General features: G+C 41.0%; 2 protein-coding genes across 2 annotated transcripts; one reads left to right on the top strand and one right to left on the bottom strand.

The window, feature by feature from the left end:
- The first annotated feature begins 8301 nt into the window (after positions 1-8301).
- Positions 8302-9243, top strand: LOC139020432 (olfactory receptor 1J1-like). The gene has a single exon (XM_070430073.1). The coding sequence runs from the start codon at positions 8302-8304 to the stop codon at positions 9241-9243; it is 942 nt and encodes a 313-aa protein (XP_070286174.1).
- Positions 9244-15052: 5809 nt separating this feature from the next.
- Positions 15053-15994, bottom strand: LOC139020431 (olfactory receptor 1J21-like). The gene has a single exon (XM_070430071.1). It carries the CDS (start codon positions 15992-15994, stop codon positions 15053-15055), a length of 942 nt encoding a protein of 313 aa, XP_070286172.1.
- Positions 15995-18722: the final 2728 nt, after the last annotated feature.

The following is an 18722-nucleotide window of genomic DNA, read 5'->3' as shown; positions in this document are numbered from 1 at the left end:
ACAAAGAATAGTACTGTATTCCTTAAAGAAGACTCATCAATATACATATATTTTTATTTATGTCAATTTTTAAAGGATCCCTGAGAAACTCTGGATTATGTTAATTCATTCTTCCTCCTGCAGGGAGGGAGATAGTTTGAAAGTGTAAGCAGCTGGCCTTAAGCTCCTGGCTTACCCACCTGAACAGTTTCAGAATGCTTAAATCCTGGGCTGTCCAGACCTGGTTTCCTATGTTAGGATCCAGCAAGTGGAGATTCCTTCTGAAAGACTCTGCTTTCCTGTGTCTCTGTCTTTATCTCTTGAGTCACTTTTCTTTCTTTTCATCTCTTTCTCTCTTCCTGTCTATCCCTTCACTTTATCTTTCTATCTCTCATTCTCTCCTTCCTTCCATTTTACTCTCTGCCTCTGTATCTTCATTCTCCTGTCACCCCATGTTTCTTCCCTTCCCTTCCCTTTCCTTCCCTTCCCTTCCCTTCCCTTCCCTTCCCTTCCCTTCCCTTCCCTTCCCTTCCCTTTCCTTCCCTTCCCCCTTTTTCATTCTTTCCCCTTCCATGCCAAAATAATATTTCTGATTCTTCCTCTTCTATACCCATATATAAACTCATATATTGCTGAGAAAAAAAATACCCATTCCATTCGTAATACTGACCATACCTGCATTTATAATCCAATGTTTGGTGGGTGTATCTGGTGGAGATTCTCTTTAGGAGACCTATATATCAGCTTCCAAGGTCCTAGACATTCTTGGGCATCATAAAGAGAAGCTACAAGCTCAGATTTTCACTTCTGTTGATTAGTTCCAGAGCTATGAATTGAAGAGTATAACTAGCCCAGGAGAGAACCCTAGGGGGTAGGGAGCAGAACTTGTAATTTCCTGTTGAAGACATGCATCAACTTCGATTAATTGTCCAATTTCCCCCTTGATTCTTTTAGAAACATGTCCTGCGGGAGGGATGTTTGTGCTGAGAACTTTAGAGAATGAGCCTACAGAGAAAGCTCTCAAGGCGCCATTAATCTTCCTTCTGTCCCAGGTCCTGCTTTCCCATAGGTTAAACTCCAGAGAGGTTAAAAAAAGAATGACTGGCTCCAACTAGGTCCAAACAGAAATCCAAATGACGAAATGGCCTGTAAGAATTTAGGTAGAACCATATCCCACTCAAAGGGATCTCATTGGGTACCTACCCACCAGGTAACCTTGTATTTTTTCTCTCTAGTGATAATTATTAAATGCAAATTGGGGAGAGACAGGGATAATTACCTTTTTTTTGGAAGTTTTATTGCTTTATTGACAAATTTAGATTTGGTTACATCAAATGAAAACAGTTTTCAAGCAAGAAAAAGGAATGAAGGAAGGAAGGAAAGGAGGCTGAAAATAGGCAAAAAATAACCCACAAAGAAAGCAAACTTGCAAATAGGAAAAAAAGTCGACACACGCAACCCATAAAAATTTGACTCTTAAAATTGAAAAGCTTCAGGTTCTTTGAAATTGACCATTTGAGAAGATGATAATTTGTTGTATCATTAGTGATTCTTAGGGGTGAGATATATAGGACAACAAATAAGTATTTGTAGCTTGAGATAATCCTCTTTGGGTATTTATTTTGCCCTTTTTGATGTCTGGGTTTGAAAGGTAGTCAATACAGCATAGCTTCTCCCTGCAGAGCTTCTTTCTAGCTGTGATGACTGTATTACTGCCACAAGTATTAGACCTCAGAGCAGAGGACTTGGGAGAGACTGTCAACTCAGAATTGTTGAAGTCCAACAGCGTTCTAGGCAAAAGCCAGAGAAGAAAGTTCCCCGAATATTAGCCAGTAGCAGCTTAGCAAACTCAAAGTGGGCCATAAGCTAGATTGGCTATACTATATAGGCACTGGATTCCCTGGGAAAGACATACCAGACGTGCCCTGGAGAGGACATGGTGGGGGCTGGTAGGTAGGTCAAGCAGACAAAAAGGCTTGGATACAGGGTTTAGGGAACTCAGGTGCTAGACACAGGAAGCAATGTAAGCAAGCAGTACAGACAGGAGCAGATGGCAATGCACAGACAAAGGTGTGTGTGTGTCGGGGGGGTTGGACAGATTGAGTAATGAATCAGGGTGGAGACACTTTGGATTAAGATCTGACATGCTTAATGTCAGAGACAAGACCTGTGGCAGGCTGTGCAGGATAGACACAGAAGAGCTTACAATGGGATAGATGAAAGAGGATTCTACCTGGAAAGCAAAAGACAAATTATTGCACCTTTCACAGCACTTTGTAGGCCTCTTCAGATCTTAGAGACATACTACTACCACACCTGGAACACTGATTTCACCAATTTGTCAAATGACTTGATAGACTGCCAGCTTTAAGAAGGGTATAGAGCAATAGAGGGCTCTGTGGCTGGTTCAAACTGTGGTCCAAGGGTCATCTAAGTTGGTAGAATAGTGCTGGAAGTATCCACGGTAGATAATGGCACCCCATGGAGCCTCCAACAGACTCAATTAGAAGAGCTTCAATACTGTGCTTCTGGAGGTAGGAGCTGCTGCCAAGCTACTGGGCGGTAGAGAGTCCAAATGCCTAACTGTGGGCCATCAAGTGATTGGAGCTAAGTGCTGGCTGGCACAAAAAGTCATAAGGTCAGTAGCCCCAACAGCAAATTTGATATTAAGCCTTAGTAGGTAGAGAGAGCCAAAGTAAACTTCAGAACCAGGTAGCCTGGACCCTCATGTCCATCCCTCAGTTCGCATCTATGGCCACCATCTTGGAGAACCTGTCACAGGACGTGAGAGGGTCTGAACAGTGCAGGAGGCAAATTCCCAGCTCATACTTGTTTATCTTACCATTTCAGTGCATTCTGGCTAGAACCCCAATGACCACTGTTTTTACTTCTTTGAGGACTTTCTCTGGCCACTGAAGCTCAATTTGCCTATACATTCAGCCAACCAGAAGTGCCAGAACTACTCTTCACCCTCTACTACCACCCCTAGTTGTTCTCTGTTAAATATAGATAGGAGATGGCACATAAACACCTCAGCGCACTCACTGCTGGGGTGGACAGATTTGAGGTTGGATTCTAGTGTTCCCTGTGGAGTTAGCTTCATTACCTGGGTGATAATTTTTCTTCCTTCCCAATGTCCTTCTTCTACACAGTCCAGTCATCTTTTACTTGTTTTGGTTGCCTTGAGTGTATGCTTATGAGTAATATCTTACAAGCCTACCTGCTTGACCCCTTAAATTTGGGGTTGATAACCCACCTCTTTGCTCCCATAGCACGCACTGCTTTATCTGTCCTGCTCATTAGATTGGGCTCTTTGAAAGAAAAAACAGCCCTGTGTTTTCAAATATAGACTCACAGTACTCACAAAATTCTCACTACATAATAGGTACACACTATTTTAATGAATGAGTAAATGAATGAATGAATGAATTATTGAAAAACAATGAATAAAATGCTATCTCCTCCCCTTGATTCTGTTACTCTCCTCTGTATTTGCCAGTATTAATGAAGTAGGTTTCAGAGGCTTCTCACACTCATTCTTATGGTTAAAGAATAGATTTTGAAACCTGAGGATGTACCAACTATTATTATGTGTCATAACTGTTAAAAAATATTCTTGCATGCATTCAGATATTTCTGCAGGAAGAAAAAAAATCTATATTTCTGAAAAACAGGAACCCAACTATTCCTTGATACATGTTTTATTCCCCAGGGATTAGCAGCAGCTCTTCTCCCAGTTCCAGATTGAATATGAGAAGGAAGAAGTCCATATGCTACAGAGCCCACTGTTACAAGGGAGGTTTCATGGTGCAATGGAACTAGACTTTATGTTTGAAGCTAATGTGTTTGGGTTTGAATCCTCATTTGGTAATTTTCTTTTGACTCACTCTCAAATGCAATACAATGGGGAAAATCTATCTAACTCAAGAATTATTGTGAGGATTAAATGAGCTCACAGATGTGAAAATTCTTCATAAAAAATGAACCTGCAAATATGAAAGTTCTCATTTATATTCCCAAAGGAGTTGGCTGTCTTTAGTATATGGCAAAGGCACATCTCCACTGGGAATGGTTAAGGAAATGCAGTAATTACTCCCAAATTGTTCCTTGTCCCTCACTGGAAATTTGTGACCTTGGTCTCCTGGGTTCCCAGCCTGGCTGGTAAAAATGGATACCTTTGTTGTTGGCTGGATCTGGTTTAAAAGAGAGAGTGTACCTCCTTCCCACTTCAGGGTTGAGCTTGTGACTTTTCTTTCTTTCCCAGCCCTAACCCTTTTGGAGAGAAATTGAAATATTAGTTCACACCTTAGAGCTGACAGTATTTTAATTTATTACTCCTGAGCTAGGTAAGGGCAGTTCTTGTAGGCTGCAGTCAGCAGTGTGTGTGTGTGTGTGTGTGTGTGTGTGTGTATAATTTATGCCAAGCACTTTATATAAGTTTGTTGTGTCATATTGAATAACTTAGATGGATGTAATAATTATAATTCCTTGAGGTTTGTACTTTCCTCTCTAGGAAAATATGATCTCTTTTACAATTTTTCTGAAGATCTGGCCTGCATCCAAACTATGGGCACAAACTTCCAGGTTTAAAACAGTGGTCTGTATTTTTTGCAAATAATTGTAAACATGCATGTATAGAATTTTTTTTAGTATGTTCTTTCAAATATTATAACATATGCTTTTCATGAACTTATTTCATCGGCTAAATAATATTATTTCCAATGGATATGTACCATAGTTGCTTAAAACTTTCCGATATTGGCTGAAATTAGGTAGTCCATCAAAAACATTGACCAGGGTCTGACCTGGAGCCCCAAGAAATTCACTTCATAAGCAGCTGTCTTTTTATTTATTTATTTATTAAAAACATTTTATTGATTTCAAAATGGAAGGGAGAGGGAGAGAGAGATAGAAACATCAATTATGAGAGAGAATCACTGATCGGCTACCTCCTGCATGCCCCACACTGGGGATCAAGCCTGCAATGAGGCATGTGATCTGACCGGGAATTGAATTGTGATCTCCTGGTTCATAAGTTAACACTCAACCAGTGAGCCATGCCAGCCGAGCAGGCAGCTGTCTTTTTAAATTCATTGGTTGGTATTCTAGTTTCTCTATTCACTTTTGGTCATCTGATTAGGGACTGAGGCAATACATTTATCCAAAAGCTTTTGGGAAATTACAAATCCAATCTTCTGCTCTTTAATGAGGAGCAGATATCTTTTTTGGGGTCAAATTATGCTCTGCTAGAGAAAATATAATATGATGGTTAGAAACATGGGTTTGATATCTGATAAATCTGAGATTGAATGACCTTTCCATATTTCCATGCTGAATATTTTAGGCAAATTATTTATACTCTCTAAGCCCTAGTTTTCAAATGGTTAAATAAGAATAATGCCTTTTTTTGTGGTCCTATTAGGCTGATATGATAGAAAGTATATGTCACACCAGTTGGCCTATATTCCACAATAAATATGTGATTAATAAATGGTCTTCATTATAATTGTTATTGTCATTATTATTGATATTACCAGCTAGGCACATATCTTGAAACCATAGGTTTTCATTCATTCTCAAACTTTCAGATTTATTTCCTAAGGTTCTAGAGTGCTTTCAGGCAGCAAGCACTGTCTTCCTTGAGGATATAGTTAATAAAATCATGTAATACAGTGGGAAAAATTTAGTCTTTGAAGCCAGATAGACCTAGTATCAAATCCCAGATTCACCATATGCTAGTGCTATATAACATTGGATTAGTTTCATCACTGAGTCCCAATTTTCTCCTCCCTAACATGAGAATTAGATGCCTATGTGGGAAGAAGCGAGCAGTATTTGAAAAGCACCTGGTCCAAAGTAGGTGCTAAATCCTATTTTATTGACAATGTGACTATTTCTAACCCCATCACAGCCATCTCATTGGCAGCCATCTAAGTCAAATTGGAAAGACAGTAAGTTTCCTTTCAGTGTCTACAGCCTCTGCTTTCACTCTACCTGTAATTCCCACCCGTCCCCTCTACCCCTCCCTACTTTGTCTTAGTAGGCCAATGGCCTTGTTCAGCCATCCAAACCTGCTCCCCGCCTCAAATGGACGGCTCCCAGCCATTCCATCTCAGTGAGACTGTTGAACAGAGGACTGTCTCTGGAATACTTGCCTTTAAACCTAATCTGTAGTTGGGACCTTAAAGCCTTTTTCCTCTTGCTGAAAGAATTTAAGGTATCTGCAGGCTATTGAGGGTGGTGTTTTGGGAAGGAATATGGAAAGCTCAATGCTCTGGAAGCCACACCACACAGGTATAGTTCTGCATGTCCCCTGAGAAAAACTGACCCAGATAATCTGAAGAATCTCAAGAAATTTAAGAGTGCGTTCCATTACTCATTTCCCACAACCCATGAAGATTGCGGGATCAGGTTTGGGTCTGAGCATTGGAATCTGTGCAGAAAGCCTCTCTGCCTCGGGCTAAGTAGCAAACCATCTTCACCTCTTTCTAGCAGACCTGATGGTTAAGCATTCATTAATATACTGGCTTGATATCTGGTTCCAGATATATAGGGAGCCAGTCAGCTGCTTTGCTGTAGTCATTGAAAGTTATCATTTGACATGAAATTTTCGTTATTGGATTAAGTTGGTTCATAACTACACTCTTTCTCTCACTCAGTTGGGGTGGGAAACCAGTCTGGTGGCATATGGTGGCCTTCTGAATCCAGTTGACAAAGTGATGATGAGACCTCTGGACACTATCTTCTTGCTCCTGCTTCTTTCCCTCGTGTTGGATAGTGTATTGACTATTTGACTTCATTTTTTTTCTGTGAATTTCTAGCTCATATTGATTGAGCTTTTTGTCTTGTTCTTATTAACTCACAGGAATTCTGCATGTATCCTGAGTGCTAATCTCTTACCAATTGGTCAGTGTGCCTTCTCCATCCATGGCTTGTCTCTGTGGCTTTGTTACGGTGGTAGTGGTTGTACTAAAGAAACTTTATTTTAATGCAATCAGATTTATATTTGTGCAGTATGCTTTGGTGAGTCTTGATTCAGAAATGTGTTACTACCCTAAGATCATATTATAATTTACAAAATGTTTCTAATGTTTCTGAAATTTTGCTTCTTACATTTAAGTTTCTCATATATCTGGGATTATTTTTATGTATGGTGTGAAGTAGTGATGTACTGTTATTTTCCCCTTATGGAAAGAAAACTGCCTTAGCACCATTACTTGAAGAGTGTATTTTTTTCACTGATTTATAGTGCCACTCTGTCAGTTACCAAGTCCTCTTTATAAATGTGTCTGTGTCTAGGCTCTCTATTTTCCTCCACTGGTTTATTGGTTTACCTTCATAAAAATACATTATTTGTTGTAATCAATGTAGCTGTATAGTAAGATTTGATATGTTATAGTGAATTCCTGTCTTTACCATTTATATATATTGATATTTCAATAATTAATGATCTGGGTTAGGAAATAAATCTCTTGTAGGCTAATTTAAAAACACTGGAAGGATCAGAATTCCTCTTTAAAATTATTTTTGGCTTTTAGATGCACTTCTTTGAATGTGATGCCATGTTATTAGGATTATTAGGACTAAACCGGGGTCTTGAATAAGGCCTGATGTAAGTTTCTTAAATGGGCTGTCATGACGAATTTAATTGGACGAGACATCTTTTATTTGATCAACACATTTATATTGTGTATGCATTAATTATCTGTGACAGATTCTTGTTCTACAACCAATGAACCAATTAGAAATAATGATGGGATATGTAGACAAGCAGGGGATACAGAGTTAAACAGATCATTACACACAAAATTATGAAGGCCGATGAGATTTCTGATGTCAAATAATTTGCTTTGTTTCAAGAGGACAAACTCTGGAGTCACAATGCTTGAGTCCAAATCCCAGCTTATCCTTTTCTTACCGCTGTGAGAGTGAGACTGTCTGCCTCAGCTCTCTCATCCGAAGAATGGAAATAATAACAGTACCAATCTAATTCATATATTTAAGATTGTTGAGTCAGTTACTGCATGTAAATTATTAGACCAGGGCACAAAACAACATTTAGCAAACATTAACTGTTAGTATTTTCATTTACAGAGACTGGGACCACATTGAGAAAGAAAGTGGTTGTATATCCTAAGCTATACTTCTTTTACATTTATTCAGCAAAATATACATAAAATGTAAGAAAATATGAAGACATTCTCTAAATCAAAAGAATGTCTCTATTATGCTATGTCACCACTATCATTTTTTTTTAATTCCAAGGAATTCCACCTTTTCCTTCAGCTTTTTCCACCAGTCTGCTCCAGCTAGGGTACCAGTATGAGGAGGGAGAACCAGAGCAGCGTGTCCCAGTTCCTCCTCCTGGGGCTCCCCATCCCGCCAGGGCAGAAGGGCCTATTCTTCACCCTGTTCCTGGGCATGTACCTGACCACAGTGCTGGGCAACCTGCTCATCATCCTGCTCATCAGGCTGGACTCTCGCCTGCACACGCCCATGTACTTCTTCCTCAGCCACTTGTCCTTCACTGATGTCTGCTTTTCATCTGTCACTGTCCCTAAGATGCTCACGAACATGCAAACCCAGCACCCATCTATCCCCTATGAAGGCTGTATTTCACAGACATATTTTTTCATACTCTTTGCTGATCTGGACAGTTTCTTGATCACATCAATGGCTTATGACAGGTATGTGGCCATCTGTCACCCTCTGCAGTACACCACCATCATGAGTCAGAATGTTTGTGTCATGCTGGTGGCTGGGTCCTGGGTCACTGCTTCTGCTTGTGCTCTTTTGCATACTCTCCTCCTAGCCCGTCTGTCCTTCTGTGCTGACCACACTGTCCCACATTACTTCTGTGACCTTGCGGCCCTGCTCAAATTGTCCTGCTCAGACACTTCCCTCAACCAACTGGTAATCTTTACTGCAGGATTAACAGCCATTATGCTTCCATTCTTATGCATCTTGGTTTCTTATGGCCATATTGGGGCCACCATCCTCCGGGTTCCCTCTACCAAGGGCATCTGTAAAGCTCTGTCCACATGTGGCTCTCATCTCTCAGTAGTGACTCTGTATTATGGGGCAATTATTGGTCTATATTTTCTTCCTTCATCCAACAACAGCAATGACAATAACATAATCGCGTCATTGATGTACACAGTGGTGACTCCCATGCTGAACCCCTTTATTTATAGCCTGAGAAATAAAGACATGAAAGGGGCACTGAGGAAATTTTTGCATAAGAAAACATATTATTCCAGCTGATACTTTCTTTTTAAAACGCCCATGTGGTCATATTTCCTTAATAGCATGTAAATATAAATTATTAAAAACCGAGCTCACTTGTCTTCCTTCTACAGCTGTCAATCACAAACCTTGGCTGACATTATTCTTGGACTTGTTATGGGAATAGTAACATAGGATGTGCTTTATAGGACTTAATTTGCTCTTTTTTAAATAATGGGGACTATAAAATACTTGGAGGATACCGTGTCACTTTGGCTGGTATCATTAAATAGAAGCTGCCAGGGCTGGTCCTTCCTCCAATTTTTAAGTTGTAAAATGTGTTTGGCCTTTCACACCTTCATTTTGAAAGCATTTTTCATTTTGGTGATGATATGGCGTCTCCTCCCCCAGGCACCCACACATCCAGGGACTCTGAGCCCTTCTATAACTTTAATGGAGAACATGTTACATTTTACTCTCCTTACATAATAATGAACACACTGCATTCCTATCCTTTAGGAATATATCTCACACATCCTTTCTCCCCAACACATGCAGATATTCAGCAACAAAGTAAATGTCACATCCATTGTCTCAGGTACCAGTCAGAGAGCTTAATATGCATTAAAGCCATCTACTTTAAGCCTGAGAACAACCATAAGAGATATGTAGGGAAAACTCAGGCTCAAAGAGGCAAAGGATAATTTATAATTGCAGTTAGTGAAATGAACACTTGAATCTTGGCTGTCTGACTCCACAGCGATTCAGTCAAGAATAATTCTATAGAACGCTGTGTCCTGAGGAGGAATAATCAGCCCAGCCCAGTGGCAGAGGATATATGAAAAACTCCCGAGAGAAGGTGCTGCTTTACCTGAGACTTAACAAATCAGAATTACCCAGACACACAAAGTCTTCTCTCAGCCTGATGATCAAGGCAAAGGGAGCAGCCTTGAACTAGAAGTTCCAACAGAGGCACCATGATGTCAGAGACACCAGATACCAAAGGGAGTTGTAAGGCACACAATAAAGATGTTTATAGGAAACTAGAGGCCCGGTGCACAAAAATTTGTGCACTTGGGGGGGGGGGGGGCCCAGCCCGGCCTGTGCCCTCTCGCAGTCTGGGACCCCTCGGGAAATAACGATCTGCTGGCTTAGGCCTGCTCCCGGGTGGCAGAGGGCAGGCCCAATCCCTAGGTGCAGCCCCTGGTCAGGTTCAGAGCAGGGCCGATTGGGGAGTTGGGGCGCCGCCCCGTCATGCACAGAGCAGGGCGGATCGGGAGGTTGCGATGCCACCCTCAGTCACGCTCCGGATAGGGCCAATTGGGGGGTTGGGGCACTGCCCCCTGTCACACTCAAGGCAGGGTCGATGGGGAGGTTGCAGCGCCACCCCCTGTCACGCACAGAGCAGGGCTGATCAGGGGGTTGAGGAGCTCCCCGCTGTCATTCACAGAGTAGGGCCGATAGGGGAGTTGGGGCACCGCCCCCTGTCACACACAGAGCAGGGCGAATAAGGGGGTTGGGGCGCTGCACCCTGTCACACTCAGGGCAGGGCCAATGGGGAGGTTATGGCTCTCCCCCGTCACACACAGAGCAAGGCCCGTGGAGGGGGGTTGGGGCACCACCCTCTATCACCCACAGAGCAGGGCTGATCAGGGGGTTGGGGTGCCGCCACTGTCACAGTCGGGGCAGGGCCGATGGAGAGGTTATGGCTCTACCCTGTCACACACAGAGCAGGACCCATGTGTGTGTGTGTGTTGGGGGGGAGTTGGGGCGCCGCACCCTGCCACACATAGAGCAGGGGGTTGGTGCGCTGCACCCTGTCAAACACAGAGCTGCAGGGCAATCAGGGGATTGGGGAGCTCCCCCCTATCAGGCACAGAGCAGGGCTGATCAGGGGGTTGGGGCGCCTTTCTTTGTCACGAACAGAGCAGGGCGGATAGGGAGGTTGTGGCCCCGCCCCCTGTCACACACAGAGCCGCAGGGCAATCGGGGTTTGGGCGCTGCCCCCGTCACGCTGATCCCGGTGCCGGGAGCCTCGCTGCTCCGCTGATCCTGGTGCTGGGAGGCATATTATCCTTTTACTATATAGGATAGAGGCCTGGTGCACGGGTGGGAGCTGGCTGGTTTGCCCTAAAGGGTGTCCTGGATCAGGGTGGGGGTCCCCACTGGGGTGCCTGGCCAGTCTGGGTGAGGGGCTGAGGGCTGTTTTCCGGAAGCGAGTGACTGAAGCTCCCAACCGCTCCTGGTTTTCTTTTCTTTTTTTTTTTATTCTGGGCCAGCTTTAGCTCTGAGGCCTCGCTGCTGAAAACATGGATACAAAGTTTCGGTCCGCCTGGCTTTCAGTCCAACTGGTTTCTGGAGTTTTGTTTATCTTCTTATTTGCAACATAGTACATAGTTGCTTAGAGTTGTAGCTCAGAGGCCGGCAAGTGAGGCGGGGAACGTTGGAGTCTGCAGCAAGTAAGCCTCATGTTCGCTTCCAGCTGCCTGGCTGCTGGCCGCCATCTTGGCTGACAGTTAATTTGCATATACTCACTGATTAGCCAATGAAAAGGGTAGCGGTCGTACGCCAATTACCATGTTTCTCTTTTATTAGTGTAGATACCCTATAATCAATTTCATAACTCTTGAGCCTCTGAACCTGGATCTAAAATGCTAAGAGATGGGGGAGATGAGAGGTTCTTGTAAAGATGTTTCTTTTGGATAAAGCTGAGCAGTGAGTCCCAAAATCTCCCTTGGGGGGATGTGCCTTCCTCCTCACCTTAAACTTGGAGAAGCTTCAACAGCACCATTTAGAGAGTTTGATATACTATATCCCCTGTTTTTATGAATGTGAAGAGCAATAGGAAAGATGAAATGGGAGGAGAGCAAGAGTGAGAGTGAGCAAGAAAGAGAATGAATTATATTTGAGAAACACCTTCACTTATTTTCATAGTGGGGCAATAAAAGCATAAATGTTTCCTATGGACCACAGGTGGATTATGTGTGAGAGAGAACTGATATGCAACCATTTTCAGTTCTTCCCAAGAAAACCCATTAGAAAGAGTAAGAGATCAGTAGGGGATGCACCTCCCCAGAACCAGGGGCTATGAGGGGAAACTTTCACAGGAAGAAAATATACTTAGTACTTTAGCTATATCACAGAGGATTTGTGGGAAGGCAGTCTAGTATGGAAGTCTCTGAATATCCCCTGGCCTGGAAGTGACAACAAAAGAATGAATTAGTTTTAACCATCATCCAGATGGAGAGAAGTCAAACCTCTTTAATATGGTAGCAACCAAAGAGGCATATTATTGTCACCCCTTTCTCAATCTTGCTCCCATGCCCCATCCCCACAAAGGTGGGTACAATAAATGCAATGAGACTTCAGAAAAATGAGAAAAAAGGCAATATGCAATTCTGACAGCTTCCTGGATCTCAGATTCTTGCCTGGGAGAAAGAAGTGATGAAAAGGGTTGGTTTTTAAGAGTGAGGGATTGATCACTCAAAAGTAAAAAGAAATCTGTATGTTGGATGGAACAAGTAAATATTTCTGTGAATTAAAAAATATGTAGATTTTTTTTCATCCAGTATTTTATCTCCAAGTGTTCTAGATTCCCAGTCTGAAAGAGGCCACAATTCATCTCATCATTCCCATGTCCTTAGAAAAAAATCAGGAAATAAACTATTTTCTACAGGATTTTTAGATATTTTATTTTTTGTTAGAGTAGGTATATTCCAGGGTCCTTTCCCTGCCATTCCTGTTGATGTTAGTTTAGAACAGGGGTGGGAAACCTTTTTTCTGCCAAGAGCCATTGGGATATTTATAACCACTTGTAGGCCATACAAAATTATCAACTTAAAAATTAGCCTGCTATATTTGGTCAAACATTTAATTAACTCACCCCTAATGCCTTGGCAGGGCCAGACCAAATGATTTTGTGGGTCTTTTATGACCAGTGGGCTGGACAGTCCTCACCCCTGGGTTAGAATAATTAGTTTTATCACAAAATATAATATACTTCAGTGCTTTTGAGAAATGCTTCATAGTTCTATTTTCATTTTAGTGTTCTGAAATTATAAGCACTTCCTGGGTCATCATAACAATCTCCTTATAATGGAGATCCAAATATCTACTAATTGTGAGCTTGAAATGTTCCAGTTCTAATCTATACTAATAAAAGGGTATTATGTTAATTAGACTGGATGTCTTCTGGATGTCCTTCTGGACATCTTTCCAGACAAAGCCATGGTGGTGGGGGCCGAGGCAGAGTCAGTTAGGGGCTATCAGTCAGGCAGGGGAGCAGTTAGGGGGCGATCAGGTCAGCAGGGGAGAGCAGTTAGGTGTAATCAGGCTGGCAAGGGAGAGCAGTTAGAGGCGATCAGGCTGACCGAATTTCGAGAGGGATGTCTGACTGCCGGTAGTCAGACATCCCCTGAGGGGTCCTGGATTGGAGAGGGTGCAGGCCGGGCTGAGGGACCTCCCCCTTTACACGAATTTTGTGCACCGGGCCTCTAGTAGATAAAAATAAAAATACAGTCCAGAGAAATCTTGGTCATCATGTTTTGTTTTGTTTTCATGTACTTTTGAGATATTTTATGAAGATTATTAATTTAATCTACCATGTATTTCAAAGAAACATTGAAAGTGATCATAAGAAAATGGGGAAATATTTGCATGTTTGGCTATCAGTATTTTCCAGTGGAGGTACTCTTAACACTTTGAATAGGGCAGTTCTTTGTTGGGCAGGCTGTCTTGTGCATTTCAAGCCATTCAGCAGCACTGCTACTGACCACTAAATGCTGGTAGCAGATTCAATCATTGGATTAACCACAAATGCTCTCAGAACTTCTTAAACTCCATTGGAAATTTAAAATACCTGGAGAAGCTCACTGAAATTGTTTTAAGTTATTTTGTTAGCTTAAGATATTTTGGGAGAAGGCTAAGGGTTAGTTCTAGTACTTACATACAAATTAAGTGTGATTTTTTTTAAAGTGCTGCTGATTAGGGTGAGATTAGAGTGAGGCAAAAGAAGCATATGTGTAAAATTTGCCTCAAGTGCAAAATTTGAGACATTTCAAAAATTCAGTAATTAAAGCAAATATTACTTAAAGATTAATTTTTAATTAAGATGAGCTCAATGCACTCTTTTATCAAATTAAAATTAATACAAAAATATATGATCGACAAAATAATAAAATGTAAATAAAGACAGAAACTGATCCTGTACCTGCACAACTCAGCCTCCTCACCCTAATCCTGCCGAATTCCTTATCAGTCTTCCTAAGGTGTTTTGTATCCTTTTTCTCTGGCATCTTCATGGGTTTATTCTTTGCCTTTGGTTTTCTTTTTACCCTTAGTTATGATGTGTGTAGGTGCATTTCTTTTTTTCAAATTTATCTTTCTTTCAATTTGCTTAATTTCTTTCTTGATCCTGTAAGTTGATGCTTTTAACCAAATTTGAGAAATGTTGAGTTTTTATGTTTTTACATGAATTGTGTGCCCCACTCATTATAACCATTTTTCTTTTATGTAATGAACATACTTATGATAACTACAGCCACATATTTTTTGGTCAATTTCAGTGTCTATGCTTTCTTGTGATCTGTTTCTTATGACCCTTTCTTGACATGATGCCCTTTTGTTTACCTCATGTGTTTTGTAATTATTCAATGTTTATTGAAAATTTTGGAAGATGCATTTTGTATGAAGCATATTTTAGTTTTAAAGGTGCTGAGTTTTGTTCTGATAGATAGTTAAACTACTGGCAGAACCTTTTTAATCTTTTAGATTTTGGAGAGGAAAGGATGTTCATGTTGCATGTGCAGGATGAGCAGGTCTTATATCCAATGAATAGGGAGAACAGTGCTTATCGTGGGGAACACGTTCCTCTATTGAGTATACTTCCCAGAGCCCCTTTCATATCCCGATTCCTCAGACTGTAGATAAAGGGATTTAGCATGGGAGTGACCAGGGTATACAATACAGCCACAATGACATCCTTATTGCTAGAGTTGTTGGATGAAGGAAAAAAGTACAGCCCAATAATTGCTCCATAGTACAGAGACACCACAGAGAGGTGGGAGCCACATGTGGACAAGGCTTTGCAGATGCCTTTGGTGGAAGGGACTTTCAGGATGGTGGCCCCAATGCAGCCATAAGAAACCAGGATGCATATGAATGGCACAGTAATGACCACCACTCCCACAGTGAGGATAAGCAGCTCATTGACTGTGGTATCTGAGCTGGACAGCTTAAGTAAGGTGGAGAGATCACAGAAGAAGTGTGAGAGAGTGTTGTCTCCACAGAAAGAAAGACGGGCCAGGAGGAGGGTGTGCAAAAGAGCACTAGCACAGGATTGGACCCAGGACACAATTACTAGCAAAACACATAGGCTCTGACTCATGATGGTTGTATAGTGCAGGGGATGACAGATGGCCACATACCTGTCATAGGCCATCGAGGTAAGAAGGAGACTATCAAGATCCCCCCAAAATAAGAAGAAGTACACCTGGGAAATGCATCCAGCATAGGAGATGGATTGATCCTGAGTATACATATTCATGAGCATCTTTGGAGCTGTGACTGATGAAAAGGAGATGTCAGTGAAGGCCAAGTGGCTGAGGAAGAAGTACATGGGCGTGTGCAGGCGAGAGTCCAGCCTGATGAGCAGGATGATGAGCAGGTTGCCCAGCACCGTGGTCAGGTACATGCCCAGGAACAGGGTGAAGAACATGCCCTGCTGCTCTGGCCGGATGGGGAGCCCCAGGAGGAGGAACTCAGACACGCTGCTCTGATTATCCCCCCTCATGGTCTTCTTCTGTTTTGCTGTAGATGAAAAAAAGATATGGAGATGTGAAAGAATGTGAAACCTTAATGACTACAAATAATAGAAACATGACAATTAGTGAGTACATGAATTTTAACCTGAATAACTCATGCTTTTTGCCCACTAATGGGCTAATGGTGGTCTGATGTCAGGATAGTATATGTGTACCTAGAAACCAATGCAATCTCTTCTGGAAAAACCATGAACCATCAGAATGATAATCAGGTCAGGTTCAAATTTGAGGAGTCTAGGAATTCATGACAGAAATCTGAGATTAGTAAATTAGGGGCAAGGCTAGGTCAGTAACCAGTTATTTGAAGCACTACTAGAGGCCCTCCAAGGGGCCTGTTGTCTTTCTTAACCTTCCCATGACTCTCAGCCAAAGCATATTTCTAATATTTTTCTTTCTCCAGAAATATTTCATTAATAACATTGTTTCTATATACCATGCTTTATTTCAATGGATTGGGTCAAGATAAGACAACCAAGTGGACTGCACAGGATCTTCCAGAAATCAGGATTTGACAAGTTGGTGGAAACATTGCATATAACTTACGGAAATTAAGAAGAATCTGTGTCAATAATAATAAATATAGAGAAATAGTTTATTACAAAGCCATCAGTCCTTACTTTAAGAAAATTCCTTCCTATTCGTCAATATTTTCAGTCTAGCATTACTCTTTCTAAAGGAATTGTCATGGAATGTGGAGAAAAAGTCTGTTTCTCTTCCAAATTCTCAACTTATTCTCACAGTTCTTACCAGGTCACTCTTTTTTTTTTTTTTTTAAATTTCTTTTTTTATTATTTTTTTATTATTTTTTTTTATTTTTCGCTAAAAGTATTACAAAGGGTATTACATAAGTGTCCTTTTTTTTTTCTTTTTTTTCTTTTTTTCTTTTTTCCCCCCCACCCTTGACAAGCCCCTGCCCTCCCTTACCCCCCAGTGACCAGGTCACTCTTATTGAAGTTCTCAGAACACCAGGAAATACTCCCCCCCTCCCCCAGTCATATCTTGGATCTGCCAAAGAATAAAGTTTGTAAGTGTCCACCTTTTTTACAGTTCCTGTCCTATGCTAGTGATTCCTAACTGATATTTTTCTTGTCATATTCTTACACTTTGCCAATACTATCATTTCTCTCTCTTTCAGGTCAATAATTTTAGACTTGCCCATGTGATCACTCACAAAATAATAGGGAAAGGAAACAGCAAGGTCTAAGTATTAAAAAATAGAATCCACATATTATGTAAATATTTATTCAATCTAAAGATCCTTCTCCTTAAAAGCTGAGAAAGTATGTCACTGTAGGACTCATCATTCATCTTGGGGGTTAACTAAAGTTTACATTATCTACTAATTCTTCCAATTTGACTGAAATTATCTCTAAAATACATTCTTTAGTCTATTACATTAACAGTCCTATTAATTTAATGTTGTTACCTGAGATTAATTGCACATTGTTTCACTAGTCATTCCCATGTTAATAGTAATCAGTTTACCTACCACAATGAAAGGGCTAACTATCTGTCTGATGGACATTTTGATTGTTTCTAATATTCTTCTGTTTCTAACAATATTTCACTAATAAAATTCTTTATATGCCATTTTCATATTAGTATATGTATTTGAAGGATAAAACTTAGAAATGGAATAGGAGGATATGTACATTTACAATTTTGATAGATATTGTCCAATTACAAGAGGCTAAGGTAACCTTATCTTATGTGTTCTTTAAGATGAGTCCTGAAAAATAACAGCATGTCATGTGAAGATTATAAAAATGGTATTTCTAGTTAAGTGGAGAAGACAGGGCTATGGTGTTTGAGGAACAGAGAAAATTCAGGAGCATATCAGCATGGGAACATTATGAGGTTGGAGATTTGTCTGGGAACCAGATTATGTAAGGTCTTTTCTGCCATAATGGAAAGTTTGTATTCTATTCTCAGAGCAACAGAACACTCATGAAAATGTTGAAGGAAAGGAATGAATGCAAACATTTAAATAGTATGCTGGCTCCTGGGCAGAGAACAGATAATACAAGGCAAGAGTGTTAGCAGAAATATTAGGATGACATAGCAGTAGTTCAGGTACAAAAGTTATATCTGCTTACATCTGGATTATAGCAGAAGATGAAGATCATTACAGAATTGGGATAAAATTGGAGGAAAAACCAGTAAGACTTAATGGGGGATGAATGATAAGCAAGAGGAGGTATGTTTTTTCTATTCCATGGAAAATTAGAGGATCAGTTTGAGATCAATTAATCTACATGGAGCTCTCTGTTATACTTTGGTGTGAAGTGCTGCAGGGACAGGCTAGAGCCCAGTAACTTACATTGGACACACACAAACACACAAACACATGAAGTCACACTACTGAATAGTGAATTCCACCCCTGCTCTGATATTGCCTTTTAGCTAATGAGAACTTACACTTTCAGCTGCAGCATCAGAAGGTTCCACTATTTCTGTCTAGAAGACACACAATACAGTGAAGCAGGTGGAGTCTAATGGTTTCAAAGATACATCACAACAGGGAGAAGAATTCTTGGTTCAAACTCATATAAGATAGATATGTAGACACACACTTGTTTAACACTCTGAGCAATGGGTGTGGGTTCTAACTTAATAGATTATGGAGAAAACCCAGGTGGTGGTGGGTGACCAACTCTACACCCCCCGCCTCCAAATTAAAGACACACTGGAATAATT

Source organism: Myotis yumanensis, unplaced genomic scaffold, assembly GCF_028538775.1.
Source record: "Myotis yumanensis isolate MYYU_CA2020_CCGP unplaced genomic scaffold, mMyoYum1.0.hap1 SCAF_12, whole genome shotgun sequence".
Taxonomy (NCBI): domain Eukaryota; kingdom Metazoa; phylum Chordata; class Mammalia; order Chiroptera; family Vespertilionidae; genus Myotis; species Myotis yumanensis.
Note: the sequence above shows the minus strand (reverse complement) of the source record. Positions and strands in the feature narration are given on the sequence as shown.

What these genes read in the sequence shown, in the direction of transcription:
- LOC139020432 (XM_070430073.1), top strand. Translation starts at nt 8,302, where the DNA reads ATGAGGAGGGAGAACCAGAGCAGCGTGTCCCAGTTCCTCCTCCTGGGG.
- LOC139020431 (XM_070430071.1), bottom strand. Translation starts at nt 15,994, where the DNA reads ATGAGGGGGGATAATCAGAGCAGCGTGTCTGAGTTCCTCCTCCTGGGG.